General features: G+C 40.3%; 1 protein-coding gene across 26 annotated transcripts in view; it reads right to left on the reverse strand.

Moving 5' to 3' along the window:
• The window catches only part of dlg2 (discs large MAGUK scaffold protein 2), a 1295060-nt gene that overhangs the window by 316765 nt on the left and 950668 nt on the right, over positions 1–27627 (reverse strand). For all 26 annotated transcript variants that reach the window (XM_062977087.1, XM_062977095.1, XM_062977092.1 and 23 more), the window contains one exon: positions 7783–7907. In XM_062977087.1, the coding sequence (XP_062833157.1) occupies positions 7783–7907 (125 nt within the window). The remainder of the gene's footprint in view (positions 1–7782; positions 7908–27627) is intronic.

A 27627-nucleotide genomic window follows, 5' to 3' on the forward strand; every position in this document is an offset into this window, starting at 1 on the left:
CTGAAATGATCTGACTTAAATGAGCTCATAAAACATCCTAACATAAATCAGGGCAGTATTTGCAGGCCGTTAATGCAGGCTCTAATTGAGAACTTCCTGCTAAGCATGCATGTTGGTTTTTAATGGGGTGAAGGGCTCCTATCTTGATTAACTTATAGCTAAATTATGCAAGGCACTAACAGACTTGTCAAGTAACTAGGAAAAGAAACAAGGAGTGGTGGAGACTGATGAATTATGCCAATATATTCCAATTGTTGCTCTTGTTAACTACAAATTGGTTGCCTTTAACTTATGGCAACCCTATGAGTAAGATATCTCCAAGACTTCTTGTTATGAACAGTTCTACTCAGGTCTTGAAAACATACAGCAATGACTTCTGTGAGTGAGTCTACCTCTAATGTGATCTTCCTCTTTCCTTACTCTTTTCCACTCAGTTCAGACTTGATCTCTCTTTGACCCATGCATTTCTCTTGATGGTAGTGAAAGACAAGCATTTCTGAACAACCAAAATTATCACAAAGGTTGGATTGCCTACTATATAAAGCTGTTAGGAATTGTGAGAGTTGAAGTCCAAAACCCCTGGAGGGCCAAAGTTTGCCCATGCCTTATCTAGAACCATAGAATCATAAAATAATAGAATTATAGAGTTGGAAGAGACTACAAGAGTCATCCCGTTCATAACCCCATTATGATATGTAGGAACTCGCAAGCAAAACACTATGTTCAACAACTTCTGAAGATGGAAACTCTACCACACTCCAAGGAAGCTCTTAGCATCCGAAAGGTCTCTTTAATGCTTAGGTGGAATCATGTTCCTTGTAGTCTGAATCCATTGTTCCATGGACATTGTTCCCTGTGGTCTTTTCCAACTCTGTAATTCTATTATTTTATAAAACACATCTCTAATTCAACTCTATAATTCTGTGATTCTGTGATACTCACCTCTGGAGTAGCAGAAAATAAGTCAATCATATCTTAAACATCACATCTTTTCAGATATTGAAACATGGCTATAATGCAATGGTTCTCAATCAGTGGGTCTCCGGTTGTTTTGACCTATAACTCCCAGAAATCCCAGCCAGTTTACCAGATGTTAGGATTTCTGGGAGTTGACGGCCAAAACATCCGGGGACTCACAGGTTGACAACCAATGCTATAAAGTCTCTTTTCAGTCTTTTTTCTCTCACCTAGCTCCCATAGCCATTCATAATAGGGCTTGGTTTCCACCTTTGACCACTTCAGTTGCCCTTCCTGGACATGTTCCAGCTTGATAATATTCTTGTGCCCAGGACACAGTATTCCAGGTGTAGGCTAGTCAAAGCAGAACCTAATAATACTATTATTTACTTTAATTTAGATCCTATACTTCTATTGATGTCACCTACAATTGCCTTGGCTTATGTCCCTAGTTCTGGAAGACAAACAAAACAGGGACCTTATAAACTTGGATGATCAGAGCAAATGCTTGGCTGGAACTCAATTGACAGACCCAGTCTTTTAGACTCGAACATGCCCATCTGTATTTTATAAGTAATTTTATGAATGTCTGATGTATTTTAATAACTTTTTAATTGATTCACACTGTATTGTACAATTTTATATATGTGTTTTATTGTAAGCCGCCTTGAGTCCCCTATTGGGTGAGAAGAGCGGGATATAAATATTGTAATAAATAAATAAATAAATTACTGTACACTTGCCCTGAAAAGCCAGCTGCCAATGGCCATCTTCCCCTTCATGTTTTTTTTCTGCCCCAAATCTTCCTTTGCATTGTTTTTCCCTATTTGTCTATGAGATAGCAAGGCATTTCTGTCAAGACTCTATAGACAGTTTTCTCCTTTACTTGAACAATTTTTGCCTGACATCCTGTTAATGACATAAATTATATTATGAGTGAGGTTGAATGATTCACCATGGTATAAAGAGTTATTCTGTTGACAGCAATGGAAGCAGAGTAGTGCACACAACCATGCTGTATATTGCAGCTGCTCATTGTGCATTGCAAAGACACACTGCAGTTGCACATAGCAGAACTGTGCCCAATCACTGACATCTGTTGCCCAATGTTGCTATTTCATAGAGCAGTAGTGTACAGCTCATATCTCTGTATGAGAATATTTGTACTACATTGAAGGGATGTTAGATTACATACATTGCATAACATTGCAATACTTACATAACTACACTTTTGGCTGCCTTGTTGCACAGAGCTGTACCATAGGTCATTTACACCTTTTGCATCTGACAACCACTTCCGTGCTTGCTGTCAGTGCATGTCTTTGCTACACAAATGGAAAAGGTACTGGTTTCATATTGCTGATACCACCCTTCACACACACACACACACACACACATACAAGAGAAAATTATCTTGTTATACTGAACGCATGCAGTTTTACGAGGTTTAAGGAACTCATGACAGACCAACACATTGTGAATGTTATGCAAGACTTCTTTGCATCTCTACCCAACAGTTTGCTTTGAGTCATGGCTAGGGATGTGAGGAAATCTCTCTGAAGCTAGCCATTTGATCTACTACCAGATCTAGTTACACAGCATTTTAAATTTCCAATACTACTACCAGCATCATTTCACACTGAGGTATTATGGGAAATGTGAAAGAGGCTAGCCTCAATCAGATATCACTACTTGGAATTACTGCTGGATAAATTCACCAGGATCCAGAAATAAAGGACACCCATCAGACTATACTTAAACCAAGGTCACTTTTAAGATAGTGAGCAAGTTTCACATTACTGATGACCTCCCCTCCATTGACAGTTATCTGTGTTGGCTGATAGTGGTCTTCCAGTTCTTTCTCAGTCCTGTGCCTTGGGATCTCTTGTTGATTGGAAATGACAAGAAATGACAATGGGATGCTTAAGTCATTGGGCCAATACTGAGATTAAAAACAACACCAATAAAAACAGCCACCTCGAACCATAAACACAAGGAAGCAATAAAACATGATTGCAGTGCAAGTGTTATAAAATATAAAGTTTCCCCCAGTTTCAAGGATAAAAAGACAATTCCTTCCTTATCTTTAGAGAGTCTGCCAGTTGGAATGGCAACAAATGGCTGAAGTGTTGGATGCTCTTGGGTCAGTGAGCTACATGCTATACCACTCCATTCCAGTCTCTTGACCTCCTGCTTTGTCCTGCTTCTTCAACTATCCCAGTGGTTTTCAACTTGTGGGTCCCCAGGTGTTTTTGCCTACAACTTCCAAAAATTCCAGCCAGTTTACCAGCTGTTAGGATTTCTGGGAGTTGAAGGCCAAAACATCTGGGGATCCACAGGTTGAGAACCACTGAACTATCTACTGGGATTCTTTGACCACTGAATATATTCCAGCTGCATTTACACTTACAGAATTAAGCAATAATAAACTGCAGTATAAGAACATCCCTGGAACGCTTTTTATCTCCAGATGGATCGATGAACCAAACTATATTGGGGATGCCAATACAGAGGATTTCTGTGAAATCGATTTTGTTGGTCACAAGGTTGGGTGCCTTGTTGTGATCTTTGTGAGGGAGATCTTTCTAGCCAGTGACACAACAGTGGGTCTGCTACACCTGTGGGCAATGAACTGGGCCAGATCCAGCTTGATCCATATATCCACAGCTAAAAAAATCAACAGATTACCCTGGAGCTTCCACAAAGCTCTGGAGTCAATTTCATTTTCCCTTGTTCCAGATTAATGGCTAGAAGAAGTGAACCCAGCCATATGCCATGTGGATTCCCCACAGCGGTTGCAAGGTGAATTCAATTTATTTCGCTCCTGTAGACACAACCTCAGTCTATAGTGAACTTTTTCTTTCAAAATAAATCTTGCCTTCTGTATACCTTTAGGGATTTCCATAAACCTGCCTTTAGACTCATCTTTCATTTGCATTAGAATCTGTGCTTGGAGAATGAGCCTGCTATTATAGACAGATACTTTAAAAACTTATTGGTTGCAAACTGATGTACAGCTACCTCAACCCTAATTTACCCTCCAACAGAATTCTTTTCTCAAACAGCTGAGTCATACAGACATAGTATGTCCAGGATAAGCTTTACCAGCATCACGTACTTAAGTTTCTTTGAAACAGTTTGCTTTTTGAGCCTCATTTGCAGGAGACGTAGTGTGTCGCATCAAAGAAAAGCCATGACAGAAAATAGATTGCCTTGCTTTTAACTTGGCAATCAATTCTGTTCCAGTATTTCTCTAATATGAATCAGACAATGCAAAGATTACACAGTGGGGAAGAGAATTAGATGTATTTTTCTTTACGCTTCTCCAGCTCTGCTTACTAAATGCAAGGCAAGCTGGTTAACTATGTGAAGATCCTATCGGACTATACTGAAGTATTAGATTCAATTAGAGTATATTTACTGCAGCTCTACTCACTAAAGCCTGCTCACAGAATGATAGAATAATAGAGTTGGAAGAGACTACATGAGCTATCTGTCTAACCCCCTGCCATGCAGGAAAAGCACAATCAAAGTACCTGTTCATGTGAACACAACCAGGATTATGTGTCGGGACGATCTTACTAAAATCCACACAGCATTTCTACTCGCATATGTAATTATGTACTAATTCTCAACAGATGGAGAAAGTTCAGCGTGTAAGCTGTATGAGCCACAAGACAATTTTTGTAGCCCCCTTCCTTTGTACTTATTTCTAATGAGAGATTTTTCTTCTTCTTATGTCTTCAAACACTCCCTAGGAGATATGGGAATGGGCAATTTGGCTGCTTCCTCGGATATCCTAAACCAGGGGTTCTCAAACTTTTTAAGTGGAGGGCTGGTTCACGGTCCTTCATACTGTTGGGGGGCCGGACTATGAAATGGTCCAAAATTAGGATTTGTTGTTGTGTGCCTTCAAGTCATTTCAGAGTTAGGTCAACCTTGAGTCTAAAGTTTAGGACAGAGGCCAGGTAAATGACATTGGAGGGCTGCATCCGGCCCATGGGCCTTAGTTTGGGGACCTCTGATCTAGACGATCTCATAAGACCATAGGAAAGCAAAGAGACCTCCAAAAACCATCTAGATGGTCTCATAAGACCATAGGTAAGGAAAGGGACCCTCAAAGGTCATCTAGATGGTCTCATAGGACCATAGGTAAGGAAAGGGACCTCCAAAAGCCATCTAGATGGTCTCATAAGGTCGTAGCTAAGCAAAGAGACCTTCAAAAACCATCTAGATGGTCTCATAAGACCATAGGTAAGGAAAGGGACCCTCAATGGCCATCTAAATGATCTCATACAGCCATCAGAAGACCATAGATAAGGAAAGAGACCCTCAAAGGTCATCTAGACGGTCTCATAGGTAAGGAAAGTGACCTCCAAAAGCCATCTAGATGGTCTCATAAGGCCGTAGCTAAGCAAAGAGACCTTCAAAGACCATCTAGATGATCTCATAAGACCATAAGTAAGCACAGAGACCTCCAAAGACCAGGTAGACTTAGGTCAACCCTAAGTCTAAAGTTTAGGATAGGGGCCAGGTAAATGACCTTGGAGGGCCGCATCTGGCCCCCGGGCCTTAGTTTGGGGACCCCTGTCCTAAACCAACCACAAGAGGGACAAATGTTTGGTGAAATTGTTCCCCATCTTTGTTAGAAGGCATTTTGGTGTGGTGTGAAAGTTTCATCCTTCGAGGTCTTTTTATGGAACAGTGAGGCTTCTGAGGGCCCTTCCACACAACCATATAACCCAGAATATCAAGGCAGATAATCCAAAATATCTGCTTTGAACTGGGATTATTTGAGCCCACACTGCCATATAATCCAGTTCAATGTGGATTTTATACAGCTGTATGGAGGGGGTCCTAGTCCCTTACAGATGGCAATTCTTAGTTTAAACTCTACATGCATCATTTTTTGAAATAGTACCATATATACTCATGTATTTGTTGATCTCATGTATAAGTTGAGAGCAGATTTGGGGGACAGAATTATGGATTTTGATATGAATAAGTCAAGTGTCTTTCTGAAGTGCATCTTCAGGGAGATGGTCATCCCTGGCCACCACCACCACCATTTTCTCACCCAGGCATTAAAAAAAATGCAGAAATGATGCCATGGTGGAGAGAGCATAATGGGGGGGAAGGGGGTCGGTGCTTCTTCTAGGTTCTCCTGGGATGGACAAAGCTCTTATCTTTTGCAACTCTACTCAGTGAAGGGTTCCTCTTTTAAAAATGAATTAAAGTACAGTACTTAGCTTGACCCATGAATAAGTTGACCTAGTTTGATGTGGATCCTTTTTTGACTAACATTCTAGACGTATACATGAGTATATACTGCTTTGTTTATTTAGAAAAGAAATAACAGCCTCAGCTGCGAGGCTATATAATGTTTCTGGCTCTTTTACAGGATGAACGAGTGTTGACTTGATGCTTCAGCCCCACTGGATAGAATTGACATTTTTGCAGGGAGTTGCCTCTCCCTTGCATCCACTCTGCAAATGGAGAACATGGAGAAAGAGACAACAATGGGCAAATGCCAGCTTCTCAGTGACAAAGAAATTTAAAACTTCCACCACACAGAGTGCTGTATTCATGTACTGGTAGCTGAATCTTGCTATCCTTGTCCTTGTATTTTGCTGCTGAATACAGAGTGCTGTATTCATGTACTGGTAGCCGAATCTTGCTATCCTTGTCCTTATATTTTTCTGCTGAATACGCAGTGTAGAATACATCTCACCACATTAAAACAGTGGATGTGGCCCTTGATGAGGCATGCCACATTATCTCAGGATGTCTATGCCCTACACCGCTAGAGAAATTACACTGTTTCGCCAGTATTGCACCACCTGACATCCGTTGAGAAGTAGCAGCCAGTAATGAAAGGACCAAGGCATTGACATCTCTGGCCCATCCTCTGTTTGGATATCAGCCAGCATGGCAATGCCTTAAATCAAGAAACAGCTTCCTAAGATGTACAGAGATACTTGCAGGAACACTTCAGCAAGTGAGAGTCCAAAAGTGGCAGGCTAAAACCCAGAACCTCAATACATGGCTTGTATCAGATGAAAAACTCCTTCCTGGGCACACAGAAGACAGGGCGACTTGGAAGGCACTGAACAGACTGCGCTCTAGTACCACAAGATGCAGAGCCAATCTTAGAAAATGAGGCTACAAAGTGGAGTCCACGACATATGAGTGTGGAGAAGACCAAGGCATGGACCACTTACTACAATGTGGTCTGAGACCTACCACATGCACAATGGAGGGCCTTTTTACAGTGACACCAGAGGCACTTCAAGTGGCCAGCTTCTGGTCAAAGGAAATCTAGTATACTGCCAAGTTTTTAACTTTGTTTGGATTTTAATACATTATAACTGTATCCTTAATTCGCTTCTGACACGATAAATAAATAAGCAGAATCTTAGAAACACAGAATAATCAAATGGAAGGGACCTCAAAGGCCATTTGGTTCAGGAGGAATCCACTGATAAATCACTTCTGGGATGTAGTCATCTCATCTTTGTTTGAAGACTTCCAATGAAGGAGAGACTACGATTCCCCAAGGAAAAAAAAGTAAAATTTTCCAGTTTTCATTTGACCCTTCAAATCACTAGATCACCTTATGCCACATGAAACGTGTAAGCTCACAGGAATTATAAGCCTGAGCAACTCTGGAGGCTGAACAGGTTCTGCTGCAGACCTTTCCCCTCCTTTTGTGTCTTGGTGCTCTCATGAGATAACAGGCTTTCCCTCAACTGCAATCTGTCCAAGTGTGAAACCGGATCTGAGCAAGGTGGATTTATCCAGTTAGAAAATGTATATATAACTTACCTGAGTCTGCCATCCTCTGCTGCTGCTCCTCCTGGTATAATCTTAGTAATAAATATTCCAGGATCGTCCCCAATGTGTGGGTTATCTGTTCCTCCAGCAATACTGAAACCCAGGCCAGAATTACCCTGAAGGAGGGAATGAGGGAGGGAGAGAGAGAGAGGAAGAAGAAGAAGAAATGCCATCTGTTACAAAAATTTCAGACTCGGTACCACAAAAACTTAAATATGAGTTGAGCAATTTAACATTCATAACATAAAGTATCAGGCTGTTTATATCAAGACTTTATGACAGCATTCAGCCTTGAAATCAGAATGCCTGTGAAGTTTTACAAGGCAGAGCAGATTTTAAGTGCTCTATATTGATTGGATCCCCATTTGCTAAAGAGGTATATATAGTCTAGGCAGAACGAGCTTTTAAAGTACTTCACCACAACAACCCAAGTTTACTTGGGCACTGTACAACCTCTTCACTGTTTACGACAGATTGAATATCCTTATCTGAAATGCTTGAGACTAGAAGTGTTTTGGATTTGTGTGAGATTTTTTTGGCTTTTGACATTTTTGTATTTACATATATATACATAATAATATATCTTGGAGATGGGACCCAAGTCTAAACACAGAATTAATTTATAGGGGCCAGGCTGTGGCGCAGGCTGTTGAGCAGCCAGCTGCAATAAATCACTCTGACCATGAGGTCATGAGTTCGAGGCCAGCCCGTAGCGGGGTGAGCACCCGTCAATTAAAAATAAAAAAATAGGCCCTGCTCGTTGCTGACCTAGCAACCCGAAAGATAGTTGCATCTATCAAGTAGGAGATAAGGTACCACTTATAAAAGTGGGGAGGCAAGTTTAACTAATTTACGACTTGGAATGAGGTAGCGCCGTCAGAGTGGATGATGAAGCAGCTGCTCCCCCTTGTGGCCAGAATTGAACATCCCCTCAGGAGAAGGTTAAATTGCCTCTGTGTCTGTCTGTCTCTGTTTGATTTGTTTATGGGCATTGAATGCTTGCCCTATGTGTGTATAATGTGATCCACCCTGAGTCCCCTTCGGGATGAGAAGGGCAGAATATAAATAATGTAAATATTAAATAAATAAATAAATATTCATATGTACCTTGTGCATATAGGTTAAAGGTAACTTTATATATAATGTTTTAAAAATAATTTTATGCATGAAGCAAGGTTTGGATACACCGAATGAACCACCAGAAAGCAACTAGTTCACTATTTCAGCCATCCATGTGGATATTTTTATGTTTTGGAAAGCTTTGATTTCAGAATTCTGGATAAAGAATGCACAAACCGTATTATAAACCACATAGATATACCAGCTGCTCTTCAAACTATGTTCATAGAATCATTAGAGTTCCAAGAGACTTTGTATTCAGGCCATTAACTCCAACTTTCATTCAATGCAGGAACTCTAGCTACAATATCCCTAGCCAGTAGATGTCTAGACTTTTTCAGAAGACCCCATTACCTCTCTGGGTGATTTCACTGCCATATTGCTTTTAATATTTCCTCACTCTTTTTTCCCACTTCCTTATTCCACTTCCCAGCTTTCCCATGAAGTTGGGAAAGGGAATGAGAAATAGGTTTAACATCTGGTTAGAAATGTTGAGGGTCGGGCTTTAGCACAGCAGATTAAACCACCAGCTGCAATAAATTTTGTCAGTTGAGAGGTCGACAATTAGAAGCTTGGGTCAGGGTGAGCTCCTGACCTTTAGCCCATCTTCCACCTACCTAGTAGCTTGAAAGCAAATTGTGAGTAGATAAATAGGAACCACTTAAAAGCAGGGCACCCATAAAGAAATACCAGGAAAATGCCAACATTCGATCAAAAGGAGGAAGTTACAAACAAAGCTCTTCAGGAGGGAGATGGAGCGACAGCAACCCTCCCCTGCCCCCCATGGCAGGAACTGAGCACAAGTCTCCAAGAAGCCAAAGATGGGAAAAGCCTATAGACCTCTATCTATGTTCAATTGTCTGTCTTGCCTGTGTATAAAGGGCATTGAATGTTTGCCACATATGTATGTTCTGTGGTCTACCCTGAGTCCCCTTCATGGTGAGAAGAGTGGAATATAAATACTGTAAGTAAACAAACAAACAAACAAACAAATATTTCAGAGGGTATCTAGACAATAGACATGTCACCTGTTCACATTCTTCCTCACTTAAGATGTACATTGATTCCCTTTAATTTTTTAAGAAAGCATCTAATTTTGTACCTGCATATGTAATCTTTTTTGTGTATTTCCCCCTTTTTTCATTCTCGGAAGTATTCTGCATAGATTGTTTTTCACAGCAGGATTGCATGTTCCATCTCTCCTTTAGGTTGAGCTTTATTATAGCTGTTTTTGAGGATGGCTGAGGATTGTTTTTCAAAATGGTTAAGTAATTGGTTCAGTTCATTTTGTTAGCTGCTTTGAATTCATTGAGGAAATACACAAGAGTATAAATGTTCAAATGAAATGGATGGATGCTCAAAGCATTTCTGGAGCAAGAACTGCCCAGAGTCGCGAACAGGGTTGACCAGTGCTCCTCCTGCATTCAAAATATAGCATGTATATCCCACTCCTACATGCCTGCACATTTCTCTCTCTCATTCCAGTGCTGGAGAACCTAGCCATTCCTAGAGAGAGATTCTTTCATGTAAAAAGAGTGATTTTTAATTCATATTTTTTCCCTTTCATCGAGGTCCCATGTTCCTCTGGTGGTAATCTATAAAGCACAGGCTGATTTTCTTTTCCATTTTCCAGCATACAATAGAAACACCTTTTCTTAACAGCAGGATCTTTGTTCTTCTTGCACTTCTGGTCAGAGTACCAACAATATGTTATATGGAGGAGAATAGTGAGGGCAAAAAGCTCTTCCCATTCCACCCCTTCAGTAGAATACAAGGCACAAATGGATTCAGAAGCAACAACCACAAGCACTACAAAGCACACAGGTCAGGTACATAATTGCCCAATATTCAGTGGGATTAACAGCCATTACAAGGAGCCCTGAATCATTGCTGGTTCACAACATATATTGAGTATTGTGTTATCAGTGCTGTCAATAACTTTCAGTGCTGCCCCAAAGTAGCAACCTTGCAAAGGAAAGGGCAGCACCCTCTACTGGCACATCAAACTCCTCAAATTTGCTGGTATTAATCCTCTTGCAAAGGATGACCTGATCAACAAAGTCTGAAGAGCTTTTTGCTCTGACTGATCCATTCACTGGGCACAATCCTCGACATCATTGTTGCATCACAAAAATGTGTTTGAGAGAGACTTAAAGCGTATGAAAGAGAAAGACAGAAGGGAGGATGGTGGGAGAAAAAGATACATTGCCTTGATTTTTTTTCTTTTGTGAAAAATATCACTATACAAAATTAAGGTGTTTTAAAAGCAGAAGAGAACTGTTACGAAGCAATCCTTTGCAAAATACAGGTTGGGTTTTCCCTTATCCGAAATGCTTGGGACCAGAAAAGTTTATGATTTTGGGCTTTTTCAAAGTTTGAAATAATTGTATTTCAACTGTAAACCGCCCTGAGTCCCATCTGGGAGATAGGGCGGTATATAAATAAAGTATTATTATTATTATTATTATTATTATTATTATTATTATTATTATTATTATTACGAGATACTTACATAATGAGATATCTTAGAGAGAGAGTCCATGTGCAAACACAAAGTGTATCAATATTTTATAGATACCTACATTTTTATACACAATACTGTTTAACAACCTTGTGTAAAATGCAGTTTGTACACATGAAATCATTAGAAAACAAACATGTCAACATCTAAACAATATATGTAGACAATTTTGGATTTTAGAGTAATCTGGATTTTGGAATCTGGTTAAAAGATGTTCAATGTGGAAGTAATTTGTCAAAGTTGTCAAACTAAATGTTTAAAACGAATTAAAATTGGGAGAGCGATTGATATTTTGGATCAGGGGAAGCACAGATTTGGGGGTAAATATATTCATCAGCTCAAAAAGGTTGAAATAGGATGGAGTTTTGCCTGCATAAATAGGAGTATGGTGTCTAGATCCAGGGAAGTCATGCTACCACTCTATTCTGCCTTGGTCAGACCACATCTGAAATCACAATGTGTTCAATTTTTGGCACCACAAGGGAGATGTTGACAAGCTGGAATGTGTCCAGTGGAGGGTGACTAAAATGATCAAGGGTCTGGAGAACAAGCCCTATGAGGAGCGGCTTAAAGAGCTGGACATGTTTAGCCTGCAGGAGAGAAGGCAGAAAGGAGACATAATAGCCATGGATAAATATTTGAGGGGAAGTCATAGGGAGGAGGGAGCAAGCTTGTTTTCTGCTGCCCTGGAGACTAGGACCCGGAACAATAGCTTCAAACTACAGAAAATAAAGAAGATTCCACCTGAACATTAAGAAGAACTTCCTCACTGTGAGAGCTGTTCAGCAGTGGAACTCTCTGCCCCAGAGTGTGGTGGAGGTTTTTTCTTTGGAGGCTTTTAAGCAGAGGCTGGATGGCCATCTGTCGGGGGTGCTTTGAATACGATTTCCTGCTTCTTGGCAGGGGGTTGGACTGGATGGCCTATGAGGTCTCTTCCAACTCTATGATTCTATAAGTGTGTGAAAGATGCATAGTGATCTGCTAGAGAACTTTGGTCCCTTTCCCCCAAATTATGGTCCAGGAAACGTGGATCTATCATTCCGCAGAACAGAAATTATTTAATCTTCAAGGAAAGTTTGTTGAAGGCACAGGACTGGAGTGATCTCTCTCAAAGAGAATTCCAAGTAACTTACAAAACTAGAAATCTCAGGATGGAACCATGCCAGTTCAAGAAACTGAAATAGCTGTGCACTGCTGATGTACTTTTGGACCAGCTGCCTTTCTTTCAATAGAGTATGTGCACCTCTTGACATCTGGCATATTCTTAAGGTTCTTCCCGGGCGTTTTATTGTTGCGTTTGATGATTAGATATTTTGCTGCAATTATGTTTGGGCCAATGAAAATGAATGAGTGAGACTGTGGACCCCCCCCCCCCCCCATCTTTTCAAAATGTACAGCCACTGATAATAATCGAACATGAAATATTTACAGACAACCATGGTGCAACTGTCAATCCAAAAGACTGTGTCCTGGCTTCATTTCACTGCCTGGATGCTAAAGGGAGACATTCCCTGTAGCTGAGAAATCCAGCACGCATCCATAAAGAGGGCTGGACCCCTCAGTGGCCTTGGGGCAACTATTTATTTGCTTATTTTATTTATTTAAAGCACTTCTGTCTCACTTGTTAACCCATCAGGGTCCCTCAGGCAAGATGCAATGGAAATAAATACACCAATGAATAAAGACAAAAATGACCCTATAAAATAATTTTAAAACTACACACATTAAAATATCCAGAACAGCTACTCTCAACGTGGATTGAAAGCCGTGCAAAACAGTAACAGCTTTAGCTGGGATGGAGCCAGCTTGATTTCCCTTAGGAATGGTTTCCACATCTATCATGTGTGCCCACCACCCTAGAGTTGTAATGCATATGATACTCAACAGGGTCACTGTTCTAGATTTTAACTTTCAGGCAAATTCATAAGAGAGGATAACATAAGGGAGGACAACATATCCGTATGTTAATATGACTCAGATGCCTCAAGTCATAGATTGTATTGCTAGGAGGATGTAGCCATATCTCCAGATTGATCCAAGGGACAGTTCCTATATCACTACAATTTAGCTTATACCTGGGGCAGACATTTTCCAATAGAATTTTGTACTGTTGGGAATCATCCTGGTCTACTCAAGTCTAGAGGTAGTTAGATAGATGATAGAGTTAGATTGAGGGAATCCTTTCCCTGTTTCCAAAGCATGCCTAGACAGGCTTTACTGTGTTTCACTCTATCCTGTATACGTCACGTCCCTTACTTTGAAGTTAGTAGAAATGTGAATCTCCAGGGACACTAACTTCTCATTGGTCAGAATGTCTTTTATGGCCCCAATAAACTGGGCCATGAGGTTGGAACCATTTTGGTTCAGTCTCTTCTCCCTTTGTTCTTCAAGCTAACAACATGTCTCGCCATCCCTCCTGGCAAGATGTAACTGTTTAGATGTTTGTTATTTTTCCTTTCTTATTTTTCCTTAGAAAACCAGTCTAGAGTAGACTAGACAGCTCCCAAGCCTTTCTATCTACAATGGAGTTCTTTTTACCTGAATAAATACTTTTTGAACTTTTACTGAGACTCTGCAGTCCATTGCAACCCTAAATGGTCAAAGGCTTCTCTTGCTCACCCCGTGTAAGTAACTGTGCATTTGAAAGCTTTTGCTTTTGCTACTCTGCTGCATTTTGGTGGAATCTCCCCCAGAGAGGGTTAAATTGAGTCAAACCGCACAACATGCACATCCTCTTTTCCTGCTATAGCTTCATGAAGCAAAGCGTGAGGGTAGTAATGTAGATGAGCCTTGGGTATGAATGAGCCTATGTCAATTATTCTGCTATTGTTTACAAGAAAGGTCTTACGCCAGTGCTAGCAGTGGTCCATTCTACTATCTTCCCTTCCTGCTGAAAGCTACCTACAAATAACAAAAAAAAAAGCAAGAAAAAAAGCATTTCATTCCATAACAAGCACATGAGCACTTTCTCTACTTCTAATCAGACATAATTGATCAAACCAATTGCAACTCAGGGACCAATGTTTCCTCTGATGAGGCTTTATGTTTACAGCACACATTTCTTCTCCCCAATCAATGACTTATCCACTGTCAAAATCAAGAGGGTCATGAAGAAGTCGGAGGGGGTAAAGGATGGGAGGAAGGTGATTGATTCTGAACAGCTGCTTTTACCTTTGTGCCATCTTCAGTCCAAAATGAGATTGCAAGCCTTCACAAAGGAGGGCTCTGAAAGTATCCTGTTTTCAGTTCTAAGCATAAGTCTGTGGCTAGGAAAACTTCATGCAAGAAGAAGAAAGGGAATGGAGCTCAGAGGAAATATGTCAGTACAGTAGAGTCTCACTTATCCAACATAAACAGGCCGGCAGAATGTTGGATAAGCGAATATGTTGGATAATAAGGAGAGATTAAGAAGAAGCCTATTAAACATCAAATTAGGTTATGATTTTACCAATTAAGCACCAAAACATCATGTTATGCAACAAATTTGGCAGAAAAAGTAGTTCAATATGCAGTAATGCTACATAGTAATTACTGTATTTATGAATTTAGCATAGGAGCCCCCAGATGGCGTAGTGGACTAAGTGACTTGAAGGTTGGGTTGCTGACCTGAAAGCTGCCAGGTTCGAATCCCACCTGGGGAGAGTGTGGATGAGCTCCCTCTATCAGCTCCAGCTCCATGCGGGGACATGAGAGAAGCCTCCCACAAGGATGGTAAAAACATCAAAAACATCCGGGCGTCCCCTGGGCAACGTCCTTGCAGACAGCCAATTCTCTCATAGAATCATAGAATCATAGAATAGTAGAGTTGGAAGAGACCTCAAGGGCCATCTAGTCCAACCCCCCGCTAAGAAGCAGGAAATCGCATTCAAAGCACCCCCGACAGATGGCCATCCAGCCTCTGCTTAAAAGCCTCCAAAGAAGGAGCCTCCACCACGGCCCGGTGGAGAGAGTTCCACTGCCGAACAGCCCTCACAGTGAGGAAGTTCTTCCTGATGTTCAGGTGGAATCTCCTTTCCTGTAGTTCCTCCAGAAGCAACTCCGGTTGCTCCTGACACGAAAAAAAACAAAACCAAAATATCATGCTGTATTGAAAACATTGACTACAAAAATGTGTTGGATAATCCAGAACGTTGGATAAGCGAATGTTGGATAAGTGAGACTCTACTGTATTTGAAGTCATGCATGGAGAGTCCTGGACACATTGCTTAACATGAAGCAAGTTGAACAGGAATTTGGAAAGGCAAGATTGATGGTATCAGGGCAACTTTTCCACAGTATCCTTTAAGGCAACAATGTGCATCAATGGATCTATGGACTTGCCAGTTGATTTTATCCACCATGATGTTGCTGAAGAAACTGGCTTTCCTGCTGCAGAGGTGGTCACATTGGAAAAATACTACAGTCTGAGAAATCCTTTCTTAGCAATTCAATATGCAGTCTTTGAAACTAGAAGACAAGCATGGTGTATGTCACTTGGTAAGACATATGAGTGCAACATCTCATGCAACTCATACCCATCATTAACTCTTATGCCATTGGATAAATGGGAAGCCCAACGGATGGGGAATTCTTGGAAAAGGCTTTTCTGTAGAGGTCTAGGGACACACATGCTTCCCCCTATACGTCAGTGAGCCTAAACACACAGAGATACTACCACACACCACACACTATTAAGGAAAGAAGGAGAATATGAGATAAATACAGTAGAGTTTCACTTATCCAAGCTAAACGGGCCGGCAGAAGCTTGGATAAGTGAATATCTTGGATAATAAGGAGGGATTAAGAAAAAGCCTATTGAACATCAAATTAGGTTTTTATTTTACAAATTAAACACCAAAATATCGTGTTATACAACAAATTTGACAGAAAACATAGTTCAATATGCAGTAATGTTATATTGTAATTACTGTATTTATAAATTTAGTACAAAAATATCATGATATATTGAAAACATTGACTACAAAAATGGCTTGGATAATCCAGAAGTTTGGATAAGCAAGGCTTGGATAAGTGAGACTCTACTGTACAGCTAAATCCAGTCCTTATCATCCTTAAATTTGGTATAAATATTTCAAATTATGTGCACAAGGAGGATGGATGTTTTGCATCAGTCAAAAATGTCCCGTTGCTTCTACAAGGGAACTTACACCTGCATTAGATGGCAGTGGGGTCTGGCCTTCTTTGAATTTGTATTACTTGATTGCCTTCAGAATCCCATTCCTTTCTGCTTCACTTTCAAAAGAGAGTATCCAGTTAAATAAAAAAATATGTTATAAAGACTGCATGAGTTAAGGAAGGAAACAGAGACAGTCCTCTCTATACTAGCAGGGATAATAGCAAATTGACCATAGCTTTTAGTGAAAAGTGGCTAAATTTGGGTGCCATGAAAGCAACATTTCAAAAAGATGGCAGCCTAAATCGAAAGATGATTTTATATCAAAACAATGCAGCTGAAACCCTAAAGGTACTTAGTATTTATATGTACATCACACTGCAATCAATGAAACCAACTCAAGGGAGAAAAGAGACTTTAACAGCAGAAGCCAATGGCTAAATGATCTCTACCATCAATGACAATTTAACTGCCTATTGAATGGTATCAGAGACTTGTTTTATTCCTCGCCTCTGATCCCTGGTCCATAAAAATGATTTGGAAATGAGAAAAAATATTTTAGTACAATTTCAAGGCTTAAGGTCTGGGTCTGCACTGCCTCATTTACCTTCTGCATTTTTCACATCGATAGCAAAATGATTGGCTTTTAGGGGACATTTTCCAGAAATTATTTGTACAATTAATGGTAATGGGAGACTATAGATAGCTTGGGGAATGAACAAAATTACTGATGTGCTTCCTAGACATTGGTGTATGTTTATGATTGGAAGAAGTCAGATAAGGATTCCCACTAATGTATGTACCTTTATCTCCTATATCAGGTTGGGGCACTCCCCAAAATAAATATAACATGACCGTGGGTCATATTATACACTGTAGAATTAATGCAGTTGAACACCCCTTTAAATGTCATAGTTCAATGCTAAGAAATACTGGGGTTTATATCTTTAGCCTTATCTGTCACTTAAAGTGGTATTATTTTAATATTGGAATGTATTTTAATTGTGCCAGTATGTTTGTATTAATTCTAATGTAATTATATCTCAAGTTTAAATTTTTAAGGTGGCGAAGTGTGTTAAAGCACTGAGCTGCTGAACTTGCAGACCGAAAGGTCCCAGGTTCAAATCCTGGGAGCAGAGTGAGCGCTTGCTGTTGCTCCAGCTTCTGCCAACCTAGCAGTTCGAAAACATGCCAATGTGAGTAGATCAATAGGTACCGCTCCGGCGGGATGGTAACAGCGCTCCATGCAGTCATGCCGGCCACATGACCTTGGAGGTGTCTACGGCAATGCTGGCTCTTCGGCTTAGAAATGGAGATGAGCACCAACCCCCAGAGTCAGGCATGACTGGACTTAATGTCAGGGGAAACCTTTACCTTTACTATAAATAAGGAAAATAAAAATAATAAATAAATATCAGACTCCATTGAATCTACAGTGTAGATGCAGCCATGGCTTTCTGGATGCACCAACTTAAGACTCTTAACACTGCATTGTCTAAATGAATAGGATAAAATATAACACTATCATTGACATAACAATGTTGACAATGTGATTTTCTGAACTGCCCTCTTGGATGCAGTCTACTTTTGTTTTGAAGATAGAAAGACCAAAATGTTTATGATTTTTAAATCAAGTTTTGTTCATCAATCATGCTAACATATATTTCTATTGCATTCTTCTGGGGTCCAGAAAAAACTTATCAAAGGGCTGTTTGTCTGTTCTTATGTCATCTACAAACATCTATGTAAACAAACAAAGCAAATGATGTAATTGACTGACGACCTTGCCACATGGCCATCAGAGGAGCTCCACTTCATCCCACTAAGGATATACTTCTTCACTTCTGTCACCCTTACATATCAAATAATTTGAAATGTTTCCTCCTCTCTGGATGAGATTATGAAAGTTTTTGTACATTCTTAAAAATTTCTTCAAAATATTGTTCTCTGTGCAAAAATCTTGGATTTGCACCAAACAAGATAGGCTTCCACAAAGTCAAGGTGGACTGGGGAAGGATTGCAAAAATGTTCCAACCTACAAAGAATCTCAAGAGTGGTTGACTATTTCATTGACATGTTCTCAGTCTGTCCTGGCCTCTACGGCAGCGTGATGGTGATTTTTAAAACAATTTGCTTGGGTAATGGATTGTTTAAGTCATATTCAGCATATTCAGAAGACAAATAAATTTGATTCCAGCCTACACTGTGAGAGATCATAAAAACAATACTGGGATAATACTTCAGAATGCAGCCCAATCAATCAGCCTGAGAACGTTTGATTGTTTTACATTCCCATCTAAAGATTACACACTGCATTTTACCACTGATGGACTGATAAAATCCAAGCAATAAACTTCATGTATAGAGGTACTATGTGAACACTATTTGCTATGGAGCAGAGAGCATGCAGTTTGGCAGTTTGTTGCAATGATAAAATACTTGGAATTTGGAACAGTATGGTGTAGTGGGTGGACACTTGGACTATGACTCTGGAGACTAGGACTTGGTTATTCCACTTGTACATGGAAATCAACAGAGGTATATACTCACAGCCCAGAAAATCTAGTCATAAATTTTCTTTAGAGTCACTACAATTTGGATTTTTTTTTTTTGTCGTGTCTCTCATGTACCTGCATGGAAAGCTAGGGCTAACAGTCAGGCGCTCACCCCATTTTGTGGATTTCAACCACTAACCTTCAGGTCAGCAGTTCAGCTGGCACAAGGGCATTGTGCCACCGTGACTCCTATTCAGTTTGGAAATGACTTGAAGGCACACAACAACAATATGCAATGCTAGCATCCATTTAGTTCCAGGTAAAATTTTGGTGCTCTTCCTTGACCCATAATCAGATTGAACTATTCAGGAGAAAGGGGGAAGATCCTTTATGATAAGAAAACATGCAACTGTGAGTAGATCAATAGGTACTTTCCAGTGGGAAGGTAACAGCGCTCCACATAGTCATGCCGGCCACATGACCTTGGAGCTGTCTATGAATAACACCGGCTCTTCGGCTTAGAAATGGAGATGAGCATCAACCCCCAGAGTTGGACATGACTAGACTTAATGTCAGGGGAAAACCTTTACCTTTACCTTTTATATTATTTTAATTGTATACCACTCAGAGATCTCATGATGAAGAGCAGGGCAGAAATATTAAAATAAATGAAAAAAAATCTATTTTAGAGCCAATGTGAGAAGAATAAGAGAGCTGGCACCCACATTATGCCCAACATTTATGGCGCATGAGTTTTCTGCCAGAGGGAAGGGACTGCCCACTGGTTCTCCTTAGCAGCTAATGTTTCCTCTTCCACACCCTTCTAGTTGGTGGAGAAAAGCAGCCATTTGAGAGGATAATAGGGGACCATTCACATTACAGAATTATAGTACTAATGTTCCACTTTAACTGCCATGGTTTCATCCTATGGAATCCTGAGGCTTGCAATTTAGTGAGGAATTGGAGTTCTTTGAATGAGAATTTTAAATGACTCTCTTTAAACTACCAGTTCCAAAATACTACATGGCAGTTAAAATTAAACCACAGTGCTATAATTCCATAGTATTAATGTGCACCAAGTAAGATTTTGCAAGATGAAACAAAATGATTTTCAGCATCCTCCCCAAAGGAAGGCTTGAGAAATTCAGATCCAGTTGGGGACCTATAAGGGGAAAGGGGTTCATGGTTGCAATGTCAATGTGAGTGATGACCAACAAGCAGAATCCAGAAATCTAAACTGAATTTACCCCATTTCAAAGAGTAAAATGACCTGTTAGGAAAAACAGACAAGGTCCTATTCAAAAGCTTAAGAAAATATCTGAAGAGTGACATGTTTGCTAACCTTTACAAAATTGATGGGTACTATGAGGTTGTTTTTATTTCATTTTTTTAAAGGAAGAGGGTCATCAGAAATTCACAGGCCTCTCCTTAGTTTTGCAGGCCCTGAACCAATATACCAATTGGACCTTCCCTAGGAAGAGGGTTTGTTGAAGATATTTGTTGAAGAGCTTACTATAGCTCCCAACTTTCCCCAGAACACAGACAAAAAAATCACGTGAAAAAAATACTGGGAGCTGTAACCCAGAAAAGTAATTTCTCCAAAGTGGACCTCCAGTCTTTTCTATCTGAATGAAAAGCTTGTAAGGTAAGTTCTTAGATGGCTTTTTGCCTTATAGTTCATTTAGTGTGAAAACCTGCCAAAGGTGCAGAGCCAGGAAATGTCGTTCAGCTCTTATCTCGGTCATAAATTAATTGCAGGGTCTTAAGTCAAGGATTTGTGCTCTCTTTCTTTCTCTCTCTCTCAATAAATCTCTCTACTCTCATATGCACTCACAATTAACATTTGGGTCAGCGCAATACTGGTCTACCTAGCATGGTCAATGAGGAAACTGGGAAGAATATGGAGTGCTGAACACTCGAAGTGTATCTCTTATGTTCTGTGGTCAGGATACTATGTGCAATATAATGTTCTGAACATGCATCCATACACCCCCTGATACCTGATAAACCACAAGCAGCACCACTACAGTTGACAAAGGCTGGGGGGGGGGGGGGATGGAGGAGTTGACCAAATGTCATTTCTCTGTTGTAGTTCCCTTGTAAGAGGAATGAGTTCTCATTTTTATTTTATTTTTTCTGTTGAAGAAAGATGCAGAGGCAACAGGAGACCATTATAATTACTCTACAAGCTCTTCCTTATACTCCTTTAGTCATTTAATGGTTGTAGCAGTATCTCACAGGTCTTGGCTGTGAACAGGTGGTGGAAGTTGGGCAAAGCACAAGAGCCTGGGGAAGTCCATTGTGTTCTTGCTGTGGGTCTTCAAGTTGTTTCTAACCCTAAGGTTAAACTATTATGGGGTTTCTGTTAATGCAATATAAATATGGATTATCTGAGTCAAGCAAAAATCCATGTTGCCAGCAGTGCATGAGTTAAACTACTGGAATGTGAAGAATGTGAAGGCGCATGCAGGAAGAATCCAGGAGATGAAGCTATTCCATGCTAATCAAGGTGATTAACTACAACATTCACACTGGCCTCCAACTGACAAAGAGTTCTTCTCTCACCCTGGACTTTCCACAGATATATATAAACCTTCCTTGCTTAGTTTCTCCATACCTCACAACCTCTGAGGATGCCTGCCATAGATGTGGGTGAAACGTCAGGAGAGAATACTTCTAGAACATGGCCATACAGCCCAGAAAACATACAACAACCCTTTCATCACTATCTTTTTAATGAGGTGATAAGAGTTAGGGCTGTGGTGCAGGCTGGAAAGCAAGCCAGCTGCAACAAATAAACAAATCACTCTGACCAAGAGGTCATGAGTTCGAGGCCAGCCCGGTGCCTGTGTCTTGTCTCTGTCTCTGTTCTATGTCATGGATTGAATGTTTGCCTTTATGTGTGCAATGTGATCCGCCCTGGGTCCCCTTCTCTGTGAGAAGGGCGGAATATAAATACTGCAAATAAATAAATAAATAAATAAATAAATAAATAAATAAATAAATAATAGTATAAATGTAAGCAAACACCATTGTTCTATTTCTTTTTCATCCTGACCATGTAAGGAGTAAGTGCTATTGTAATGCCTGAAATGTAAATAAAGATAAAGAGCAGTTTAGAGCAGAGAAAGTGTGTGTGAAGTCAGTTAACTGGAATTAGAATCAGCACTCCGGCCAGCTAATTGCATTGATAGTTTCCTGGGATTGAAAAAGGTATGATATGGACAGATCATCCAGTGGTTTTTCATAGACTAGGAGACCAGGGTAAGAATCCCTGCCCAGTCATGGAAACTTCCCAAGTGACCTTGGACAAGTCTCACTCTCTTAGAGGAAGAAAAAGGAAAACCCCTCTTGAGCTATTTTGCAAACCTGTGATAAGTCAACCTTAGAATCAACGTAAGTAATAGAATCATAGACTTGCCACCTCATCATATCATTTGTGGCCACCCCCATCCAGTCCCCCATGCCTTGCATTGCCCAGATCCAACGGAGGGTGATCACATGGAGGGAAGGGTGAGCACGCGTGGCTTCCTCTCAAAGATTGTATGGCAACACGGGTGCTCTTCCATTTTGTCCTGTCAGTGACATGTGCTGGTTCTGCCCACTTTCACCCATGGAACCAGCACAGTGTCATATGATGGGAGCTGGTCAGTTCTGTGGGTGATCTTGGACTGAAAGCAGTGCAAGCCACCGATTTTAGCCCAATGTGATGAGACCAACAAGGCTAATTCCCTGCCATACAGGAACACAATCAAAGCACTCCTGACAGATGGCAATTCAGCCTCTGTTTAGAAACCTCCAGAGAAGACTCCACCAGACTGTCAAAGAGCTTTCATTTAGGATGTTCTTCCTAATGTTTAGGTGAAATCTTATTTCCTGCAATTAGGCTGGGCTGTGGCGCAGGCTGGTTAGCAGCCAGCTGCAACAAATCACTCTGACCAAGAGGTCATGAGTTCGAGGCCAGCCCGTGCCTGCGTCTGTCTCTGTTCTATGTTACGGCATTGAATGTTTGCCTTATATGTGTGCAATGTGATCCGCCCTGAGTCCCCTTCGGGGTGAGAAGGGTGGAATATAAATACTGTAAATAAATAAATAAATAAATAAAATCGAGGGCTCAGTGTCCTAGTCTCTAGAGCAGTAGAAATCAGGCTTTTCTGCTCCTCTGGGTGACATCTTTCAAATACTTAAACATGGCTACTATGTCCCTCTTAACCTTCTCTTCTCCAAGCTAATATTATATAGCTCCCTTAACTGCTCCTTATAGGTTTTGACTTTGGCTGGATCCACATTGCCAAATAATGCAGTCTGAACTGCATCATATGGTCATTGTAGATTCACATAAGTCCAATGCATTTAAAGCTGAATTATTTGGGAGTGTAAATCCAACCTCCAAGGTTTTTAAAATCATTTTATTCATTTTTTTCTGAACATGTTCTAGCTTGTCCACATCCTTCTTGAATTGTGGTGCCCAGAATTGGACCCAGTATTTCAGGTGAGATCTGGCCAAAACAGACTAGAGTAGGACTGTGACTTCAGAAATGGCTTGAAGGCATACAGGAACAATAAATGACACATTGGGGACCCTGCTTATTCAAAGTGATCTGAATCTACCCATTCTACCCACAATTGTCCCTAGAAGTACATCCATATGTATAAGTGAACTTAGAAAGGTGGATGTCATCAACAGGAAGTAAACCTATGTTTTTAAAAACAGAATTCACAAATCATTCCTTTCTCAACCTAACCTAACCTACCAAAATTACAAATAAATTGAGTGAGAAGCTAGGCCCTGTCTGTTGGAATGGCATCCATCCATGTTTCCAACAGCCTCACCTTCCACTGTTCAGGCAAAATTTCTGTAAAGCGAAAGTATAACACAAGCTTTTCCTATAATTCAGAATCTTGCATGATCAGCTAGCCAAATTTTAATTGCACATTTTCAGAAGAGAGTGTTCCAGATTTAGGGAATGCTTATATAAACCAATTAGGGTGTCTGCATCCTGCCTTCTGGCCTCAGTCCTGCAATGTTCTTTGGGAAGCTGAATGTGCATTCAGCAACCTTCTCTGGCTTACAATTAGTAGCAGTTAAACTTTTTGGAGTGCTCAGCACCTTGCAAGATCAAATTTAGCTCCTCTGGTGTAATGAAGTGGCATGGGAGGTAGCTGCTTAGTCAAACTCATTGTCCAACAGCTTAGACACTCTTTTTAAACAGGTCTTGTGGGTGCGGGTTGTTTCTAAGCCCATCTTCTGTGTAAAAACAGGGAATGTTTATTCATGATGGATAAATTATGTAAAATAAGTGCCTCTGTGTGCATTCATTTAGACTGCATAATTCATCTTTTCTCTAGGTCAAAGACTTGGAAAGTACAGAGAAGCTAAGGGTGTACAAATCTGAACAAAGCTAGGGATGTCAATGTTTCGCTAGGAATTGTAAATGTTTCTTCTTGAAGTTAGAAACAAGTGGTTTTAATATCTTTCTTCCCACTACAGCAAAGTATTGGAAAACTGCAATTTTTGAAAATAATTCACAATGGAATTCTGTACGAGATTCAGATGTGGTGCAGAAAACAGCATTTTGAATGCAGAAAGTAACATTTTTGTACAGAAAATATCTTTTGTGCAGAAAATAGTATCATTATATAGTATCACGGGGCCGGGCTGTGGCGCAGCTGTTGAGCAGCTGCCTTAAATCACTCTGACCATGAGGTCATGAGTTCGAGGCCAGCCCGTAGCGGGGTGAGCACCCGTCAATTAAAAATAAAAAATAGCCCCTGCTCGTTGCTGACCTAGCAACCCGAAAGATAGTTGCATCTATCAAGTAGGAGATAAGGTACCACTAAAGTGGGGAGGCAAGATTAACTAATTTACGACCTGGAATGAGGAAGTGCCGTCAGTGTGGATGATGAAGCAGCTGCTCCCCCCTGTGGCCAGAATCGAACATCCCCTCAGAAGAACGTTAACTTGCCTCTGTGTGTGTCTCTCAGTCTCTGTTTGATGTGTTTATGGGCATTGAATGTTTGCCCTTTGTGTGTTATAATGTGATCCGCCCTGAGTCCCCTTCGGGGTGAGAAGGGCGGAATATAAATACTGTAAATAAATAAATAAATAAATAAATAAATTATTTCTATGCAGAAATCAACTTTTTGTGCAATAATATTTTTTGTGCATGAAATGCTGTTTTACATACAAAAAAACCCACAAGTGAATTCTGCACATAATAAATCCTTAACTACAAAAACATTCATCAGGCCATGATTCTCCTTATCAGAGTTTCCAAACAGTTAAGAGATATGTTTTTGACTATTTCTGAATGCTAAGGAAAGACCTATGACAGTTAGAACAAGTATATGAAACTGCTTTATACTATGTGACATCCTGCATGTGTCTTATGTTGTCTGGCTTCAGAACGTAAATGGCATTCAGCCCACTAAGCACCTAGATAGGAGACCTGTGTGTGCATCTGTCAACACATAATGGGCCAATAAGTAGCCACATTGGGATAATTGTGGTGTACTGTGGTGTAATTATGCAAGTGTATAGTTATACACCGGAAACACGATATAGGTTCTTGGCCTATGCTTTTTTCCAATAGGATGGGAACCATTCATTTGGAGGACTATAAACTGGACAGAGGTCAAATGTTTCTCATATGACGAATGACTCCGAGGACTGAGTTTTATGTCCTCCCTCTCCTATATAGTTTGCCAACAAGAACTCTTTTTACTCTGTTCCAGTGGTGGCATCTTTCTGCCCTAAATACACTCAGCCTCACCTAATTTTGAACACCAAGTAAATCCCTAGCTTTATCAATACATGTACAATGTGGAATTATTTGCTACTTGGATGAGAGCCCACCAGGAGATCTCAATGATCTCCATATATCTCTATGTACCTCAAGAAAACAATTGTTATTTAATTTCATTTATCGTATATACTCATATATATAGAATCACATAGTTGGAAGAGACCACTAGGACCATGAAGTCCAACCCCCTGCCACGCAGGAAGATACAACCAAAACACTCCCAATAAATGGCATCCAGTCTCTGCTTAAAAATCTCAAGAGAAGGAGACTCCGCCATGCTCAGAGGCAGCATATTACATTGCCACACAACTCTTACCACCAGGAAGTTCTTCCTAATGTTTAGGTGAAATCTTTTCCCCTTGCAATTTGAATCCATTGCTGCTGGTCTTACATTCATATATAAGTCCAAAAACTGTAGTCAAAAATTGATCCAAAAAGCTGTGTTGAGTGGGGAATAGTCTGCCCCAGAGGTTTGTGGACTCTCTATTTTTTTTTGGGGGGGGGGTCTTCAAATAAAGATTGAATGCTCATATATCATGAGAGCTTTAACTATATATTCCTGAGAGGCAAAGGTTAGATTAGATGGTCTTTGCATACAAGGTGCTGAACCTATATAGAGGTTGAGCACCTTGGACAGCTATTTTCAAAGCTATACAGTTGGCCTTTCATATCCAAGGATTTTGCATCCACAGATTCAACTATCCACAATTTGACAATATTCAAAACTATCCAAAAAACAAATCTTACCTTTGCCATTTTATTTACGGACACCATTATATTACATGATTTTATAGAAAACAACTTGTGAATCCACGGATTTGAATATCCACAGAGGCCCACTTGAAATACCAAAGGACTACTATACTTTGCTTCAATCTAAACTACAAGCTGCTTTGGTCCCATGCTAGGGGAAAGTCTGGCTATAAATACAATACAATAAAATCAAATCAATATAACATAATAATCTCATTACGTTTCTCTCTTCGAACCACAAGTGCCTTTAGGCAGTGACCCATATATTTATGCTTACAATGCCATTAACATTCATGATGCTGTAAACATCAACACACACCCCTATTTAAATTGAATTTAAAAATAAAATCCTGTAAGCACCCTGTTGTTCAAGGGGGGGGGGGGGGTTTAGAACAATTATGTTATGAAATTCTCAGCCTGGTGTCAGCTGTACACCTGCAACACGGAAATTACAAACAGAGCAGGAAAAGTAGGGCAGGCAATCAATAGAAGGCAATACTGTTGTACAAACACACCCACAGCTGAGAGTTATTACAGCTAGGAGGACAGAAATTAAACATCCGCTGGACTTATTGCTTTCTTTATGAATCTAAAATTAATTCTTCCTATTTATTGTTATCAAAATGGTCTGGGTAATAAATTCCCCCAAATGTTCACAGAACAGGCATGAAAATCACAGAATCATTAAATGTTAGAATCGAAAGGGATCACAAGGACCATCTACTACAGCATTTCTCAACCTGGGGAGGTCACAAGAGATTGTCAGAAGGGTCACCATAGACCATCAGAAAACACATATTTTCATAACACGTTTGGTTTAGATCCATGTGTTGGGTGCACATTGCTCTGTCAAAGTGGGTGAACTATAACTCCCAATCTCTGAGGTCAGTCCTCTCAAAACCCCACAAGTATTCAAAGTTTGGCATGTTGGGTATGTGTGGCAAGTTTACTAGTTCAATCACCAGTTTGGTTCAGGGTGCTCTCTGGGTGTTGGTGAACTACAACTCCCAGAATTCAAAAACAGCCCCC

The sequence above is a fragment of the Anolis carolinensis genome, chromosome 3 (assembly GCF_035594765.1).
Source record: "Anolis carolinensis isolate JA03-04 chromosome 3, rAnoCar3.1.pri, whole genome shotgun sequence".
Lineage (NCBI taxonomy): Eukaryota > Metazoa > Chordata > Lepidosauria > Squamata > Dactyloidae > Anolis > Anolis carolinensis.